The sequence below is a fragment of the Echeneis naucrates genome, chromosome 12, assembly GCF_900963305.1.
Source record: "Echeneis naucrates chromosome 12, fEcheNa1.1, whole genome shotgun sequence".
NCBI lineage: Eukaryota > Metazoa > Chordata > Actinopteri > Carangiformes > Echeneidae > Echeneis > Echeneis naucrates.
In genome coordinates, this window is record NC_042522.1 from 11,510,322 (window position 1) to 11,529,300 (window position 18,979).

An 18,979-nucleotide genomic window follows, 5' to 3' on the forward strand; every position below is an offset into this window, starting at 1 on the left:
TGCTATATCCGCTTTCTTTAAATTATCTCCATCTTTTGATTGCTGTGGATTGGATTTATCCTACAACCTCCATTTTGCTTTTGGGGGATTTCCCTCCATCCCACCTTAATCCTCTTTGACATTTGGTCACTGCTGGTGGTGGAATTTCTTCAGTGAGTCAAAGGACTTACAGAGTAGCTAAATGTCACGATTGATGAGGTTCAACATAAAGTTGTGGATCTGTTCATACCCACTGACGCATGAGTCTTCCTTCATGGTGAGATTTATTTGGCATTTGATTAGATGTACATCTACCACCCACCCCCCCACACCCCCGAAGCATTTCGTAAAGTTTAAAGGCTATGACAAAAAAGACAACAAAAATGTAGCATTTGTTGTATTATACATAAAACATTTCAAATCCATTAAAATGAGTTGTCACATCACCATAGTCACAAAAACTACAGTGTAAATGCAGTTGTTTGAGGCATGGGCAGGTTTTTGATGCATATGGAAATATTAAACTATATGCAAAAGTCTTACCTACTGTAAAGGACACACTGTCGAGCTAAAAAGGTTTCCTTTAACAAAAAAAAAAAAAAAAAAAAAAAAAAAAGAACCCCCCCCTCCTCCAAAAAAAAAAAAAACAAACCTTTCAGCATGCCAGAAGATAAAAAAAAACATGCACTGCAACTCCAAAAAGCAGGTTGAAAACTAAAACTAAGCAAGTTGGATGGGGGGAAGGGGGGGGTCAAAGGCAGCAAACCATCTTTTAACCATACATGCAAATTAGTTATACTTTTCACAATTTATAAGCTTTTGTTTGTTCGAGATCCACTGTGGATTGTCAATAAGCCAAAAGAAGGAGAAAATAACCTTCAGCAAATAAAAAAAAATAAAAAAAAAATTGTATATAGTACATTCAAAGATGAGACACACGTGCACAGTCAGACACGTTTACAGCCGTTTCCATTGATGAGCAAAAGCAGGTTGAATGCTGGTAGTTGTGGGTCGACTGACTCTCAGGTTTATAAAATTCATCCTTGAGTGGAACGATTGTCATCATATCACGGGTTTAACTCACTCCAATTCATACAGCTTCAACCTGTCTTTTATTACAATATTTTAGTGATCTCACTGAGAAACAAGAACAACAAATGATCCATCAATACCATGACAGAAACTCATCTGCAGTCAGCGACGTCACCTTCCTCAGGTGCTGAAAACAACCTCAATAACTGAGAAAACAGCTGCAGTGTGTGACGAATATCACATTCAAAACACATCAGGCCTGAAGGCGCAGCATCCACAGATTACCCCCCCTCCCCAAAAAAAACTAACAAACAAACAAACAAACCAAAAAAAAAAAAAAACTCAAACAAAAACCCCATTTAGTTGAAGGACAAGCGTGCAAAATATTGGGCACTAAACATAGCAAATACACAATTACCCTGTGATGATAAAGTAACAATACCGGGACTGCTTGCATGATTAAATGACTTCATGATTGTGAGTTATTTTAAATGAATGTATTTTTTAAATTGAAGGGCATGATATCATCTCTAATCTTCACATATACACTGAAAAAGCTCCATTCCTTTCCCTAGCTGATCAGTCGGGAGATCAGGCCATATCTATCTCATAATAGAATAGTCTGCAGTCATAATTTATCTTCAAAAAAAGGAAACAATACCAAACTCAGTAATTATCAATACCACAACATTTTCTGATACATAATGCCTTTTGTCAGCATTTCCTATTAAGAACCCAGTGGGAGCAAACCAACTGTACCATCTCCCAAGTTCAAAACTCTTTACTACAAAACATCACTTGTTGCAAATATGTGCTATAAACCTGGAAGACAGCATCATGTATCGGACTAGTTAGAAAGTGAGCAGACAGAAGGTTTTTATGAGCAAGTAGAAATCAAGATGTGGGACATGCTAGGACAGAAAAAGCTAATGAGAACAGTATTTGTAGCTTGGAGACCGACAGATCATTACAGATATGTCCATTTAAACAACAGAACGATGCAAACAAAAACGCACTGTTATTATTTGCCTTGTGTTGAAACAAAACACACAAATATTACAAACAGGGCGGCACAAACCTGAGGGGGTTATTTACATCAGATCTTCTTGACCAATCAGGCCAAATCTGAGACTTTTCAAAAGCTTTGTTCAGTTGGCGCAAAAAGTAAAAATGCAGCTTTCTCAGCCCAAATGTAGTGTTTCTCTTTTCTGTACACAAACAGTCCTCTCTGCTCCCTCAGGTGCCAAAGTCCTACCAAAACAACAACAACAACAAAAAAAAAAAAAAAAAAAAAAAAAAAGAACTCAGGAGTCCAACTGCGTCGTTTTCAGAAAGAGGGCATCCATCTGTTACTGTAACACCTCACAGAAACAGGCTGCTCCACCATCTGATGTCTCTGTATAAACTTAAAACTCTCTGTAGTCAGCATTTTAGATAAATGACAGTGTGCTGTATCGTCTCCCTGTGCAGAGAGCATTCATGACCTTCCTCAACTAATAGTTAGTGTCTGGGTGCAAATCCCTGCCCTCCGTCCTATACCACAGTGCTGAGGGAGGTGCAGTCAGCAGGCATGGACGCAGGAGCGTGGCCATCTGTTGGTGTTTCAGGCCCCACTAAGAGGGTGCTGCTATCTATGGAGTCCTCCCTCTCCTGAGAGGACGGCACTGAGCCCGGCATGGAACCAGAAGCATTGGGAATATCAGCCTGGAGACCATCTCCCATGGTGCTCATCTGGCTTGTCACCATGGAAACGCCGCTGTGACCTGAGGTAACACCGAAAGGGGAAATCAAAACTCTTTTCTATTCATGATGAGCTACGTGAATTACAAGGCAAGGATGTGCACCCACCGAGGTCCACATATAGCAGGCTTTCTGGGTTGATGGAGGCCTCATATGGAGGAGGGGGGTCGTCGGGGTGCTGGATGTCTGGGTATTTGTAGGCTGCATATGGCGGAGGAGGCTCTTGGAAATGAAAAGCGCCTCCTTCTCCATCATCAGACAGATGCAGAGGAGTGAGGCCAGTGCCAAAGGCATCCGGGCCGTAGTCAAAGCCTGGGACTCGTCTGCCAAGGTTAAAGTGGTGCACTGAGAAAATAAAAACAGATACAGGACAATGTGAAATGACTGCAACCACAATACAATACCAGCTCATCATCCAGCTAAGTATGCTTACAGTTTCCTCCAATCAATGTTTCAATGCGTTCACGTCTCCGCTGACGGAGTCTGTGCACCATGAAGAGCAGCAGAGAGAGAATGAGGAAGGACGAGATGCAGCTGACAATCAGTCTCATCCCACTTGCCATCGAGTCAAACAGGCTGTTTCCATCTGAGGGCGAAGAGGAAAAGTGACAAGAACATAGGCCCAATAGTTTACAATGACTGGCTTATTTCTTTGAATTCCGCCTGTAACACAACAATAACAATCATTAAACATTTCCTTCAACTATTAAATTTATGCTGTACAAGTTATCTTACAGACGACAGTAAAGTTGTCTTGCAGCTGCAGTAAATTAACTTAAATCTGTAAATCTGTGAGGAGTTCCACCTTGTTGGACTGTGAGCACTGATACATGTAGAAATCTTTAAAAATGAATGGTCAAAGTCTCCATGTATTGAGTAATTCAGCATTCTGCTGAGTGAGCGAAAACACTTCTCTGCTCAGCCTGATGTAACAGGAGGGGGCAGTACCTGGGTCCAGGCAGGTGAATTTGCAACACTCTTTGGGATCCTTGCGGAAGTGCTGGCAGCCCTGCGGCCGCTCACACAGCGCAGCCACACACATCTCCGGCTCGCCGTCATGACACGTGCAGCTCAGACACGGATCGTCGCCCTTTGGAGTGAAGTAGTAGCCCTCGTTTACAACATTGTCTTTTATATCCACACATGTTTGCCCTGTTGGGAAAATACAAGAAAATAAATTATCACCAGTGAAACAAAATGAATAGTGCTGCCATTTATCCATTTGGAAGAAGAGACTAAATGATCATACTCCTCTTGCAGAGAAAGGGGAACTTCTTGTAGCAGTTCTCAGTGTGCCAACTGTGCAGGCCTCGTTCATTCATGCTTTTGATCTGAAAACGCTGCAGCTGAGCACAGAACACGTTGTCCTGGGTGGGAGACACCTCCCCAAACTTGGTCAGACCCTCGGGTGGCAGAAACACCTGCATTGACCCTGGTGAGACACACAACAGCAATAGAAAACATTAGCATGAAGAAAGAGTAGAAATTATATCTTCTTTCTTACTTTAAGGAAGCAGATAAAAACAAATCTTTACCTTTGTATGCCACCTCCCAGCGCCCCTCCACAGAGTGGTTCTGATTAGTGATCACATACTGGTAGCCCACCCAAAACCTTAAAAGGAAACAAAAGGAGTGTTAATTTAAAGTCTGGATTGGTGTATTTCAGGATTTGTGAATGGGTCAGCCTAAAATGAGTAAACTACCACAATTCACCACTAGATGGCCAACAACCTACAAAAAAAAAAATAAATAAAATAAAAAAAATATATATATGACAGTATGTCAATAACAACACAGTCAACAAGAGGAAACCCTCAGTTTAAAGCAGAGATTTCATGTATGCATGTTCAGGCTAATATTTATGGTGTAAAACAGGCCAAAAAGGGAGTAAGAGGGCAGAGCTTAGACAGAGCTGTGCACAGGAGCAGCTGTTTTGTCTTACAGAAACTGTAGATGAATAAGCATTAATGTCATCCAAGGAAACCATTCATCACATAATATTAAATGGTCTGTAGAACTCCAGTAGGAATCTTGACTACACAAAAGTTCATTTCTTTCTGGAGTTCATCGCCCAAGGCTCAGACGAGCACCACATTTACCAAACACCACCGCTGTCGGCAAAAACTCACTTGCACTGGTCTCTGCGCTCACAGACTTTATCATCAAAGTCCACCTCAATCTTCAGTATGAACTGCAGCTCCTCATTTGTCACAAATGTAGCCAATGAGCCGTTGACTTTCTGGCAAGTGTCCACAGCCTGCCAGTAGTTCTCGTTCCTCAGGTACACTTTGTAACAGCTGGCTGTCTTCTCGTAGTGGTGCCACCCACTGGGGCATTTTTCTGCAGCCGGAGGATACACATTAGCATTGTAGTTCACACGCTCCTACTGCAGCTTCAAATCTAAAATCAGGTCGAGTTAGATGCTTACTGTTGAAGCGCACAGGCTGAGCCACACCAATGACGTCTTCTACCTGGTCATATCCGTTACCAAAACGAAACCTCTCCTCCTTTATAGCTGCAAGAAGGTGGCTATAGGTTAATATTTGTTGATATGCATTTCTTATTTCAACTTATTAAATAAAGTTTCCTGGAACTCTGGAACCCAAATATTTTTTTTTCCAGGTTGTGCAACATGTTGGAAGCTTGTGACGTAATGAGCCATTGTCAAGCTGCTCCTGTGTTCAAAGACAAGAATAAACCTTTTCATTTGCCTGAGAGCTTAATACATAAATAGGGGTTTGAGCCAGCCCCCCCCCCCCAAAAAAAACAACCCATCAGTGTAGCATGTTTCTGCATCAGCTGCTGTTTCATATTCCCTCTGTTGGACAAAAGCTCTTTAGTGTTTTATGTATTTATGAATGTCCATTACCCTGAATTCCTCTTTGTTTGCTGCTCTTCCCCTCATTTATTCTGAACTATGTCAGTATTTCTTCCATACGCATAACAATTAAGCGACAGGAAGTTTATGGCTACACAAATATTTTCAACTAAGAAAAAATAAAGGAAGTAAATATATATTTCAGGAAGATGACTGAAGAACAAGAGGTTTGTTGACTTTTATAATTACAAAAATCAATCTCATGCTAATATCCCACATAAGTAGTGTAGATGTTTCTTCATGATATACATGAAATAGGTTTAGGCATGTATGAAAGGAAAGGCGTTACGATGCTCTGTTGGACTTAATCCAGTAAAATTCGAACTGCTGACTGACCAGGCAAACAGCAAGAATCACTGTTTATGAAAATAACAATACTTCATCCTGAAGCAGGAAAGTCAGTACTTAAATTGAGACATAAACTGATGAGAAGCACTGAGAATAACCCAAACCCAAATACTTTCCACTAACAGTATGACATCTGCAGTTCTCAGCTGTACAGTAACAAGTCTGTAGTTTTCAGTGTAACCTTTTGCTAAAATGGGTACTTTATATTTTCCTTTTTTCAGTTTTGTACTATATTAAATTGCAAGGTTGAACTGTTTCATCTGGGTTTTTGTCTGGCTGGAATTGGTATGATGGATTGTTGCACCTTGCCATGTTATTCAACAAAGAGCTAATACCAGACAAGAACATCAATTTCCATGGCTGCTGTTGATTTAACACAATAGAAGAACCAAGTGTAAACATTGTGTGGGTTTTTCTTGCCTTTCCCTATGAAACCGCGGCCCCTTTGCACAGGCGAAGATATGATATTCAGCTGCAAGCTTTACAATGAATGAAAATTAATACCTTTGTTTTTGAATTGGTAGAATATTGTGTGTGCAGGTCTGTGGTTTAGTTGTATAAATAACTGAAAAAATAAGAAGTTTTTCCTTTAGAGATGAGAGTTGTTGGTGCTGTTTTAACAAACAATTCTTGCTTTTATTTCCTCTTCTATAAGAGTTCAGTGGAAATTTTCACTCAGCGTACTGTGTTGTTGACTGGCTTACAGCAAACTCAAAGCAAGCACAACTACTGCTGTATGGAGGTCACATGCTGGACTCAATCCATTCAATAATTCCCTTTATGCGGTCAGAGATCTGGGGATAAGGGCTCTCTGGATTTAAGGGGGGAAAACAATAGGATTTCGGTCAAAGGCTTAGCACTGCAACATCTATGCTGTGCTGAGGAGATCAACAAACAGTAAACAAAAACAGATACAGACACATGTGCAGCCACTCAATCTAACTCTGTCTGCTTCTGCCATGTGATGCTGTCAGTGAAGAGTGGCTAATCTTGCATTGTGTTTCACAGTGGGGGATTAGCAGGACTTTTTCATACCTGCTGTTTTAAAGCCAAGTCTTAACTACTTGGTAAAAGCAAATCAGATATACTGAACTGTGTTTTATTGTGCTACAAGCACATTCTAAACCTGACAGGGCTTTGCTGTAGTTGAGTGGTATTTGCTCTCAGATCACAGGCTATATATTATTTTAAATGTGATGTGGTAAAATGAAATGGAAAAGAATCCTTTTATTACCTTTACTGCTTCTAACAGCACTATAGGTGTCTGTTCCTATGTGTTCAACATGCACCACTGAACACCTCTGAACAGCTTGATTAGATCCCAGTGTGTCCTGGGGTGCGTTCACACCTGGGGTGTGATAAAAGTTCCTGGGAGCTGCTATTCCTTTCAGAAATCAATCATATTATGGATGTTAGGTAACAGAGTGGGTGTAAAAGAGCTTATGTGAACCATACTCACGGGGACAGTCCATCTCGTCACTCTTGTCGTCACATGCTGTCCAACCGTCACACTGCCAGGACATTGGGATACATTGCATCTTTCCACTGCGGCAGGCAAACTGCCCAGGGCTGCAACGTTGCTCTGAAATACAACAAGAGTTCGTGCGGTCAAACCTTAGCTTTCACGGCAGCTTATAAAGCAAGCTGCACACCGTAGATGGGTTGTGGAATTAATAAATTGTTAATGTTATCTCTGATAGTGCAAATTCAGGAAAAATCACTCAAAGAAGAACACAACAACCACTGAAGTCAGAGGGATGAACTCAATTTGGACACTTCAGTTTGTTCCAGCACAGTACATTCAAGAAAGGGAATTTTTGTGCAAGCTCTGGCTATGTATCTAAATGTACACACACCCTGTCAGCTCAGCAATAATATAATAAAATAAAAAAAGCAAAGCAGGAAAAAACAGACAGTTGGTAGAAATAATATAGGGGATCTTGGAGGGGGAAAAAAATTAACCATCGCAGCTGAAAAGAATAGGTTAAGATTTCTTTTTAGACTATTTTCCTGAAATGTGACAGTGAAAGCCTCTAACCTAACTAATTTAAACCATGAAGATTGAAACATTAAGCATTTGTAATCTTGTGTTTAAATAACAGTTCAGCAACTGGAAAGAGTCTTAGACCAACAGCAGACACATATGGAGCAACATTTCTTTGGGTTTGTTTTTGCTTTTTGTTTCCCTCAGCTACTCAGTTTGTGCTAAATGGGTCTCCAGTCCATGTCTGATTAACATAGGAGAAGCCATTAGAGCTGCCTGTGTTGAGCCTTTATTATGTGATCAATAACTAATTTCCCTTTAACATTTTTGATTTTAAGAGATCCGTTAAAAGGACACTTTTTCTAACATAATTAATAAATCGTCAGTTGAGTCTGATTTTAAAACTCTTCTTCTATGGAAAAGTCAGATTAAAATTTTTCTACCAGGTTTGCATTGCCCCCCCACCAAATAAGGCTCAAATAAACACTACACTAAAAAAGATACTGCTTGCTTACCTGACAATAACCTTGCCAGAGCTAGCCGCAAACCTGAAAAAAAAAAAATGGAAACAATAAAGTGACTGACCTGTATGTCAGTGTCTTAACCTTAAGGAGTTTTTCATGTTGCACTTCAAGCCAATGAGATTTTAAAAGAGGTCGATGCCTGTCCTGTCTCTGTTGCTCATTATGTTTGTCCACAAGGAATTCTCTTATTTTTACAAAGCATTTCCTGGTATTTGTCAGTGACGTCCCCAGTTGCCTTCCCAGCTGTGAGTACATTAGGCCATCTGTCCTCGGATACAGGTGGTTTTATGTACCTGGACCACCCGGTCACCTGGCAAACATGGCTACACTATTTTTACTTCAAAAAAAGCTCTTAGCTATTTCAAGACTGTGGTGGTGGTTGTTGTTTCAGCTGTGGACCAACCACCTTGGCTAGTGTTGAGCACAAAAAATAGACTCTCAGCGTTGATGATGGTACAGAGGAAGGTCACAACCTCCAGTCAGCAGTAATTCAATCTAATCAGTATTTATTACTTTTAATGCTGCAGAAATTAGTCTGAAATTAAATTTTAAAAAGTGTGGACACATGACTTACCAACTACGTCAAAAGAGAAAAAACATTTTCTCATCCTTCATTTATGATCCCTCTACAGAATGAAAATGATATACAATTCATCTGGATATCTATTCAGCATCTTTATGAAGAAATTAATAAAGAAAACTATCATATTTTCAAAACCAGAAAAAAAAAACTGTCACATTACAGCAAATATACCTGAATGCAACAAAGATCACAATGGTTGGATGGTTACACATCCTGCTTTATGTAGCTGTGCCAAATAAAGGTAGTCAAATTTTTAAAGTCTGCTATCCTGTTTCAGTTCAGTTCAAACAGTTGTACTGTGATAAACTATAAATGAAGAAAAAAAAATAAAACACTTATAAAAGTAAACTTATGCTTTATTGCTGACCTTAATTCAAATTTGCCTTCATGCTGCCAAAAGGTGTTGTGAAAGCTCTGTGACCCAGCAGACCTCCCCTTATTGGGGCTAAGTGGATTGAGACGCATTACAGACCTGTCTGCCCCCTGAGACTGTATGCATGTCACACCAATGGATTACATTAGAAACCATAAATAAAAAATAAACTACGTGTATATAAAATGTGTTTTGTGATTCTGCATTACATGCCTACACAAAGTGAAAAATACTCTTGCATTTCCTTCAAAGCATGTTAAACAGAGAGCTGTGATCCATTTCCTTACCATGTACAACTTTCAGTTCTAAGTTTTGTCAGAAGACTTGTTGCATTGCTACATTTCCTTGTTGGGAAACTAGAAGCCAAATCTAGCTACTTATTGATTAATTAAATCTTGCTCACTCTTATTAATCCTTTCCTTCATGTGCTCAGGTCTAGAAAATAGATGCTTTTTGGTGCATCTGATCTCTGTCAGTGTCTTTCTGTCAGCACACATTTGTAATTATTCTTTCCATGTTTTTCAGACGACTGCTGTATTTTTTATGTCTTTTAAATGCCAGTAGCCTACAGCATGAAGTTATCAGCTATTAAAGGCTGAAGGCACAGCCTCAGCCTTCTGATTATAACACTATGTTTAAAGGCTTCCAGTTGCCTCCCTTGCCATCACCTTGATGTCCTGCTGACTCGGACAGAATACCTGAGCCAGCTGTGATTTATAAAGCTTATACTATCCGCTTGATTTCATCGAGAAATCAAAAGGCGAGTATTAACCACCACAAGTCCGATGCAAACTGACTCTTGTGCATGGAAACACAATGCCTTAGAGAACATTACTGCTGTATATATTGTACTGCAAAAAATGCTGCTAAATGACTGATATGACAAACATAGCACTTCTGAATTTATGAGAAAAGTTGAAAATAATAAGGAGCACACACTCCTCTTAGCGAGGCTATTGCCTTGGATTCTGTGATGTCAAGTCTTCAGATGTGGTAAATGGTTACCCTGAGAAAAGTGAGCCTCTGCATCTCTTATATAACCAACAGAAAAATACAATAAAGACGATGAGATTGCCCCATTGCAGTTGGACTGAAGTATAACAGCACAGTGAACTGCCCTTGAACACACACTGCTTCAACTCCAGCCACCGATGATTCACATCAGCTAAAAGGCTCCCTGTTAAAAGCAGTGAGTGGGTACAGGCATTCATGTCCATTTCATTATATCAACTAGCACTTAAAACCAATATATTGTCTCTGCCCTGTGTAGATAAAAAGCATGATTGTTCAACATCCTTTGAGAAAACCAAACTGTTGGGTTTGAACAACAAACATTAAATGCTTCTATTTCTCCTGACCTGAACTCTGAGTGTTGACTTTCAATACTTCTTACTTCTTGGTTACAGACTTATACCACTAAGGTTTAACATATTAGTTAATATTAATCATTTTGAAAATATTCGGCATTTGCAGTGAATTCCAGGGGCAATAATCATGATCTTTACTGTTGTAGATCATAAAATATCCAAAATATATGTGCAGGTGTGTAATGTACGTGCCAGCTTTGAGACTTTGAAACACGTTGTCAACCTTTCCGTGTGATCTGTCTGCCCCATGGCACCGCCTGTGTCGTCTCAACATTTTCATGCCTTCCACATGCACTTTCTACTACTCAGTAGTAGACTGTAACAGCAGTCTCATCAGCAGGGTATGAACCGAAACATCTGACAGTTTGTCGACATATAATGCCTGCCAAAAGTTCAACTACAGCCAACCTTTTGAGCAGAACAAACACTGCTAAGCCAACTGCCAGTGTAACAAAAATGGGGTCCTCACCCCCATTGACATTGAAACAAGTTCAGCCAACTTGTAGCTTAAATTGTTTGGATGGGAGGGCATCAGTCTTTATTTAAATCAAGGGCTTTTTCACACTTAATGTTTACAAATGGACTCTGCTTCAGTAATTCATTCATCTTTAAATGGTTATCTGTTCCCAGGTCACAGGGGGTGCTGGAGCCAATTCCAGCTTACATTGGGCAAGGGCAGAGTCATCCTGGACCGGTCGCCAGTCCATCACAGGGCCAACACACAGAGGCAGACAGAGACCAACAACCACTCACACAAAGAGCAATTGAGAGTCGCCAATTAACCTAAACATTGATGTCTTTAGATGGTGGAAGGAAACCCACGTAGAAATGGGGAAAACATGCAAACTCCAGGCCCAGGATTTGAACCCACAACCTTCAGTGTTAGTGTGATGCTCAACTATTTTAAGTGAATTCTAAAATAAAGCACTTGATGTGCACCAGCATGGTCTAAAAACACATACCTCCCTGACAAAACCTGCAGCTTCTCACCCAGACAACAAGCTGTGATTTCAAAATGCAAAGAGAAGCTTAAACGAAGAAAAAAAAATACACTTTTCATAATACTCATTCAGGTTACATTTAAATGTTTTGAGTTCAGTCTTGAACGTTAGAGCAAACAATGACTTTTCCTTGATGATAAATACAATGCAGAAACAATTATGGACTAATTGAAATCCCAAGGACCAAACCACTGCACATATGAGCACACAGGCTGTGTTGCTATGTGCGCTGTATTTCTGTCCATGAGGTTGCTGCTTTAAAGTGAGCCAAACAACAACATTATTTGTCCATAGGTGGACTTGAGAGCTGTTTATCTAATTTGCACAACTGTCAGGATCACAAGACTAAGCCTGAAGCAACCACAAGATGCATTTGCCTTAACTGTATCTGGGGGTCTTTGGAAGTATCTGCATGCAGAGCAAAACAATACAAGTGACCTAAAATCATTTGATTACTTGATTCATTAAACAATGGCCTTTTAAGACAAATAATATACTTGAAGAGGGCTCTGTATCAGCAGTCTTAGAAGTGGAACCATTTACTTAGTCATGTGTTTTCATGATTTTTATCCTTTGATTAAAAAAAAAAATCTCAAATGATCAGTTAATAAGTTACATGAAAATGATCCAAATCACCTTCAGTTACGTTATAGTGCAGTTTATCAGTCTGACATGTTCAACTGTGTAGCTACAGACTGAGTAAAAGGCACCCAGGTTGAGTGATGCAGGAGACTGAGTCTCTGACATGCATTTCAAATCGCAGATCCGTGGCTGATGCTCTGACAAACCAAGGGATGTAGTGGAGGGTAAACAAACCTTTCCACAAGTCGACATAAGTCTTTCTTTATAATCCCCATAACATCTGGATCAATGAGTATGGAAAGAAGCCAGAAGAGCAAAGATGGGCTAGTGTTTTTTTTTTTTTACCTGAGAATAATGTGGCTGTGTGGACTGCACGGGTAAATCTTACTGTGTCTGAGGTTAAACCTTACCAACTGGTTGATATAACACATCCACCTTTAACAGTACAAAAAAAAAAAAACGATTTGGTGCTAACAGCGGGCTGCCTGGCGGCCGGAGCGGCAGTTCAGCGGCGGTCAATAAAACCACGGGAGTCCGCGGTCTGTGGAGGCCTCCCCGCCTGACCCGCCGCTTCTTCCACTTCACACAAGCAAAGGAGAAACACACAACTTGTATTGACTTACCTGTCCGGGATGGGTCCGTTACAGTGAGGACGAAGAGAAGAGAGAAGAGGACGAAACTGCTGCTGTCAGCCTTAGGCAACATTTATCCTCCATTCATAGTAACTCCTCTATTCAGAAATGTAGAAAATATACCGAGGATCCGCGCCGCCGCCGCCCTCTGAGGACTTACTACGTTAAACGCTTTACACAATCTAGACCCATTTTGTTCACTTAAAACGGGAGTCAACGAAAAAAAAAATCAGCTACACCAGTGAAACATACTCGCGTCGTACGGGGAAAGAGATTGCGGTTAATCCGGACGAGCGGCTAACGCTAGCGGGCTGAGTTTCCCCGTCCGTCCGTCCTCTCCCCCCGCTGCTCGGTGTGGAGCGGCGCCGATCCAAGATGGCTGCGGCCTCTCATCACAACAATCCCAAACATGCAGCACACAGGCCGTCAGCTGGAGGGGCTGCCGGGGCCGCCGGGGCGGAGTTAGGCAGATTAAACCCCAGATAACACATGGACACCAGTGTGTGTGTGTGTGTGTGTGAGAGAGAGAGAGAGAGAGAGAGAGATTACGTGATAAATCCAAACAAAAATGTCATCGCTGGTTGTGCGTGGCGGATACACGCAGCTGATGGCTGACAAAGTGTATAACTTAACACGATTTCGGATCTAAAACCAAAACAATTTGAACTGCATTAAGTCGTTTGCATTTGTATTAATGAGACACACTGTAATCAGAAAAAATACAAATCTGCAGCTGATCAACGGGCTACCAGATATCGTGCGTTATTTTATGGCTTTAATTCCACTAAGAGGACAATCTGACCTGTGTGACCTTGTGATATGGCACATGGACCAAACTCCGGCTGGTAATTATGACTTTTCAGCCAGCTCTTACCATATAACACCGGAGACATCTTTTGTCCTCATCAGCAGAATTTTGGGACAACAATGTACACATGATTTCTGTGTCCATCAGGAACTATCATCATATGTCCCAATACATACAACCACTGGGCTACATCTTCGTCTACACATGAAGTCAAAATTGTAGTAATCATTCAAATGCATTTTGTGTATTTACTACTTTAATCTTCATTATAAAACATTCACAATTATGTGTACAAAAGAGGAGTTAATGTTATGAAGCCAGCCCAGCAAAGAGATACTTTATAGGAAACGCACAGAACGAGTTATAGAGCCAGTTCTGTCAGATGCTATCTGCTCTAATCAGACTTCTGAAGCCTTACATGAGCTTCTACTGAGGTTTTAAATACATTGCAGGGAGTGCTGTAGTTTAAGCTCCACCCCTTACAGTGTGTTGAACTAAGCTTCATTGATATACGGTTATTGGTAATTTGTTCACTTCAGATATATACTTGAAAAATATTTAAAAAGAGATAAACCTGCATATTAAACACCAAGTCCTACATTTGAATGCATGCACATCTATGTTAAGCTGCATTATGTGTTGTTTTCACCCAACTGCCTAACCTCATTTAATAAATAAGAATTGACCTCAGAGGTATCTTGTAAACTGTAAATACAAATAGCACATGTTAAAAGTTTGTCTTTCTGTAGTTGAAACACAGAACAGTAGGAGCAGGACTATATGTGAAGACTGCCCAGGAAAATGAATAGAGGCATATGTTTTATTATTCACAGTTCTGTTGTACCACCATGGAGAATAGAACTGTTGACAGATGGCACGTTTATTGTATTTTTTAGCACAGAATTTTTAGTCAAATATGGTGAATTTTATTTCAGAAAAACATTGCACAGTTTTATAATACTAATGAAGCTGTGTGGATTGTTTTTGCTTTAAATTAAGTAGACTTAAACCAAATCTCATTTACACTGACACTCAGTGAGCTGTCTAATTGCAGCCTTGTGCTGACAGGAAAACTAGTTGTTAGACCAAACTGTGTGTTCTTTTAAATACTTTCTATGATACAGAGACAAATTGAAATGCCAAAGCTACATCTATGAAGTGTTGGGCAGTAGGCTCTTGCATACTGTGAGTAAAAATGTCATTTTTATGCGGAATTCCTGTCATAATTATTTCAAAAATATCACCTAAATATGGGAATCCCGTGGGAACAGCAAAAATTGAACTAAATATATAAAAAAAGGAACAGGTAGTTACATTGAAAAGTTTAACCAAGATCTACATGAACCGATCTGCACATAAATGTAACAAATAAATCCTTCAAATTCAAATTCAAATTCTTCATTCTGTTGTATATCTCTTTATCCAGTAATCCATCGGCAAGTTGTGCTTTTTTAATTTGGGAAAATTGAGTCTGAAGGGTTTACAGTAAAGTTATCCACATAATGACAAGTCTGTTTTGTAGAATCCCAGCAGAGAGCAGCTTCTCTTACTTAGAAAAAATCTGAGGCTTTTCGTCTTTTGGGCAGTTGCAGCAGATTGTCTGTGAGTGATGTGAGGTCCTGAGAACTTGGAGTCTTGGTTTTGTTTGGTGTTGGTGTTCCTGATGGAGTGGATGGACCGCCGAATGGAGACTTGCAGCCAATAACTCTGTGTGAAGGAGATGGGGTATAACTTGCTCTTAGTGCTTTGTCCGTGTATTTGCTAGATGTCCGATTTACGAGTCTCTGCAGGGCGGGAGTGAGGGCTGGGCTCAGGCCTTTTGGTGTAAGACTGCAAAACAAAGCATTTTCAGTTTATTTATGGAGATTTTAATTTCTTCTTGACTGCCCAAATACTGTGGAAAACTGGTTGTGTTAAATACATTTCTTAGAATTTAATCTAATAGAAAAAGATTTTGACAGATTCAGGGAAGCGTTGCCATCTTTAGAAGCAAAAAGAAAGACAAGATAGTAGAAGGTCAAATATTTTTACCTTGCAAGGTTCTCTGTGACCTTCCGCAATGCTTCCTGTTTCTTTGCACGGTTTTTAGCTGCAGCTTCATTGGCCATCTTTAAACCCAGCCTCTCTCGACGTCCTGGTTCTGGAATCTTTTTGAAACAACACCAATTGTCAACATTTTACAACGTAATAATAATAATAATAATTTTTAAAAAGACAACAATGCGTGCCAAATATTACTGAATGTACCTTAAATGATGGTCCATGATTCCTTTCAACATATGGAGTATCTGATCCATCCAGACGAAATGGGGTACTCTCAATTTCACCCCAAGTCATCAGAGGAGATTCAGCTACACCTGAGGAAAGAAAAACAATTTTCAGATCTCTAGACCACAAGGATTTATCCATTCATGTGTGAAACATTTATTTGAAGGAGAATTTTAAAACCAATTTACCAGGTGCAGGGGAAGGTGTTCTTTCAAAACCGTATCCATTCACTGTTGGGGATTCATGCGGGATGAGCTCTTTTCCATCAGGGCCAACTTTACCCTGTTTGAACTACATAAAAAAAAAAAAGGTTGTATATTAGCTGCTTTATTATTGCTATATATATTATTTAACTAAATAATAAACTGCCTTTCAGAAACACAAGCATGGAGGACATACAGGCCAAAATAACCTTTCTCAATAAGCTATCATGCAGAATCTTTTGTTTTTATTACTCATATTTCTAAAATGTACCTGTGCATTTAGAGCCGCAGCCTGCTGAATCTGGCTTTTGTTGAGAGCTTTGCTGAATGGGTCTCCCACAAAGCGTGTATTTTTATGAACGACTTCCCTTGGTTTCTTAAACACAGCATCATCGTCCTTAACACCTTAATTAGAAAATACGAAAAGCACATGAAATATTTTTTTCTTGCAGCTAAATGTGATAAATCTTTGCTTTTAATAAGGATTCACATTTTAAAAATATCTTACCCTCTGGATAATACATTAGTGCATTCTTTGCTTTGTACTCCCATGTCTCCAATCCAGCTTTGACACATTCAAGTGCTGCTTTTTCCACTGATGGTAAAGCCAGGTTCTCCTCATGGCGCTAAAAAAGTAAATGTTTATTTTTCACTATAGCCTGTGAGTGTAAAAAAAATTATTATTTTACTGAAAGCGATCAACTGCTAATTGAATTGAGCTAATCAAGTCAAGAAACTCTTATATCCATCACAGATGCAGTTTTTATGCAGGAATAAGATTAAAACCTTTTATAGCCAAATTTGATTCTCATAGGTTGATTTTTGTAATTAAGTTTCCTCAAATTCAAATTTTAGAAACAACTACGACCAGAAAACCAAAGCTTTGAATTCCAATTAAAATTCTGCACATAGGTACCTGTTTGAATTCAGCCTCAGCTTCATATAACCAGGCATGCCTTAGTTTCTCTTTGTCCTCTGCCAGATCCATTATCTGCTCAAATGATGCATTATCCTCACTGGTGTTTTTAGCAAGGAAACGATCAAGAGAGGGTAGTTCTTTCTCTTCCATGTCATCATCTTTGCTCTCTATAAATGAAACATAAATAGATTTCGGATTAAATTACTGTTAACGTTTTTAAGCCCATTTACGATAATACTGCCAACAAATATGTGCATTAATGGAACCAAATAAAGGCTTGAATAATGTAGAGCATTGGAAATGATTGATCCAGATCCATGGAATAATGTGAACACACAGGGCTCAGAGCTTCTGTCAAATTGTTTGCTCTTAAAGTTAAAAGTTAAAAAAAAAAAAAAAAAGGTGCTTACCTCTATCTAAATATTTGGCGCCCTGAGTGGAGGAAGGTGAGGCGGAGCAGCCCACTGGTGTCTCAAAGCTAGCTGGAGTCACATCTGATATGAAAAAGGGGACAAATGAACACAATGTCAGTACAGCACCATGATGGGAAATTCCTGCTGTTTTTTATATTAAAGCATAAAAACATATATACTCTTTAGTAAACTTGTCATAATACTCACAGGGTGCAGAAGATCGAGGGGTGGATTTTGTCAGAGCTGATCCATACTGGATGGATATTTCTCTCATTCTCTCAAGGTCTCCATTTTCCTCTGCCTCCAGGTAGTCCTTCTGCGCTTGCAATTTTGTCACATCTGGGAAGAAATCCCTCTGAATAATCTTCTCTAAACTCTGTTGGAGGTTCACATATAGGAATATTTGACTTGTGAGGATATTGGCTTGTTCTTTGATACTATACAACAACAGCAGCGATAGAACTGACCAGAATTTCTCAGACACCTGTCACGATTCACTCCATCTGATATACTGTTATACATGGCTTATTAGTGTTCAGAACAAAACAGATGGCAAGTCTGCAATCCATATTTTAAGCATCAACAATACTATTATTATTCTCACTATCTTCTGATCTTTGAGTGTTTGTCAATTTCCCACACTCCAATGAAACAGTATCTAGGAGTTTGCTGAAGCTGCGCTGTTGAAAACACAGACACATGCAGTTCATCACTGCTGCCAAGAGTTTCTCAGGCAATTTATCAAAGCTGTAGCCTGTCATTTCACTTCAATACGTTTTTTCCCCATAGTATTAAATCATAATTTCACGATTGCCACAGCTTTATAAACTCTCATCATGACTTCTATACTGTTGTGTATCCCGACTTTCAATATGTCTCGATAATAACAGGAGTTGAAGCAGATCTGGCTGACTAGCATTCACCTCGCTAACACAACAGCTCATTTCGCCTGATAAAAGCCACGAAACCACGTACGACCGTCTTTTATTTAACTACCTCGATGTACTCCTCTTCGTCGAGGACCTTTCTCTTCAGCCTCTCGGAGCCTTTCTCGTCGGGCTGCTGCCGGAGAGCCACTGTTGTTACCGACGGAGAGACCAGAGTCCCGGACAGCGCTTTCCTCACGCTGGCGCTGCCCTCCATTGCGGAGCCGGGCGACGGCTCAGGCACAAACATCGACAGGATGGCAACACAAAAGACGTCGCTTCTTTTTCACGAACAAAAATGTTTTAATTAGAGAAGTAATAGCGGTATAAGAGAAATAAAACGTTTCGAATAGCCGTTAGCCAAACTAGCTGTGACCCCTTAGCCAACAAGACCGAAACGCACCACTTACGTTATTACG

At 39.9% G+C, this 18,979-nt stretch overlaps 2 protein-coding genes across 4 annotated transcripts; both read right to left on the reverse strand.

Annotated features, from left to right (window-relative positions):
• Nucleotides 1-319: 319 nt before the first annotated feature.
• Nucleotides 320-13,372, reverse strand: dgcr2 (DiGeorge syndrome critical region gene 2). Of its 3 annotated transcripts, none has more exons than XM_029515798.1 (11): nucleotides 13,015-13,372; nucleotides 8,477-8,509; nucleotides 7,437-7,559; nucleotides 5,180-5,266; nucleotides 4,881-5,091; nucleotides 4,287-4,363; nucleotides 4,001-4,183; nucleotides 3,700-3,903; nucleotides 3,185-3,334; nucleotides 2,860-3,096; nucleotides 320-2,774 (listed from the first exon to the last, which is right to left on the reverse strand). In XM_029515798.1, exons 1-11 carry the CDS (start codon nucleotides 13,094-13,096, stop codon nucleotides 2,545-2,547), a joined length of 1,617 nt encoding a protein of 538 aa, XP_029371658.1. In that variant the 5' UTR covers nucleotides 13,097-13,372; the 3' UTR covers nucleotides 320-2,544. The 3 variants fall into 3 exon arrangements, with proteins under 3 accessions (XP_029371658.1, XP_029371657.1, XP_029371659.1); XM_029515797.1 differs by having other exon boundaries at nucleotides 3,185-3,337; XM_029515799.1 differs by lacking the exon at nucleotides 8,477-8,509 and having other exon boundaries at nucleotides 3,185-3,337.
• A 737-nt stretch (nucleotides 13,373-14,109) lies between these two features.
• ess2 (ess-2 spliceosome associated protein) lies at nucleotides 14,110-18,957 on the reverse strand. The gene is made up of 10 exons (XM_029515808.1): nucleotides 18,631-18,957; nucleotides 17,842-18,010; nucleotides 17,632-17,715; nucleotides 17,219-17,388; nucleotides 16,811-16,928; nucleotides 16,574-16,707; nucleotides 16,288-16,390; nucleotides 16,079-16,188; nucleotides 15,863-15,978; nucleotides 14,110-15,661 (listed from the first exon to the last, which is right to left on the reverse strand). Exons 1-10 carry the CDS (start codon nucleotides 18,808-18,810, stop codon nucleotides 15,382-15,384), a joined length of 1,464 nt encoding a protein of 487 aa, XP_029371668.1. The 5' UTR covers nucleotides 18,811-18,957; the 3' UTR covers nucleotides 14,110-15,381.
• Nucleotides 18,958-18,979: the final 22 nt, after the last annotated feature.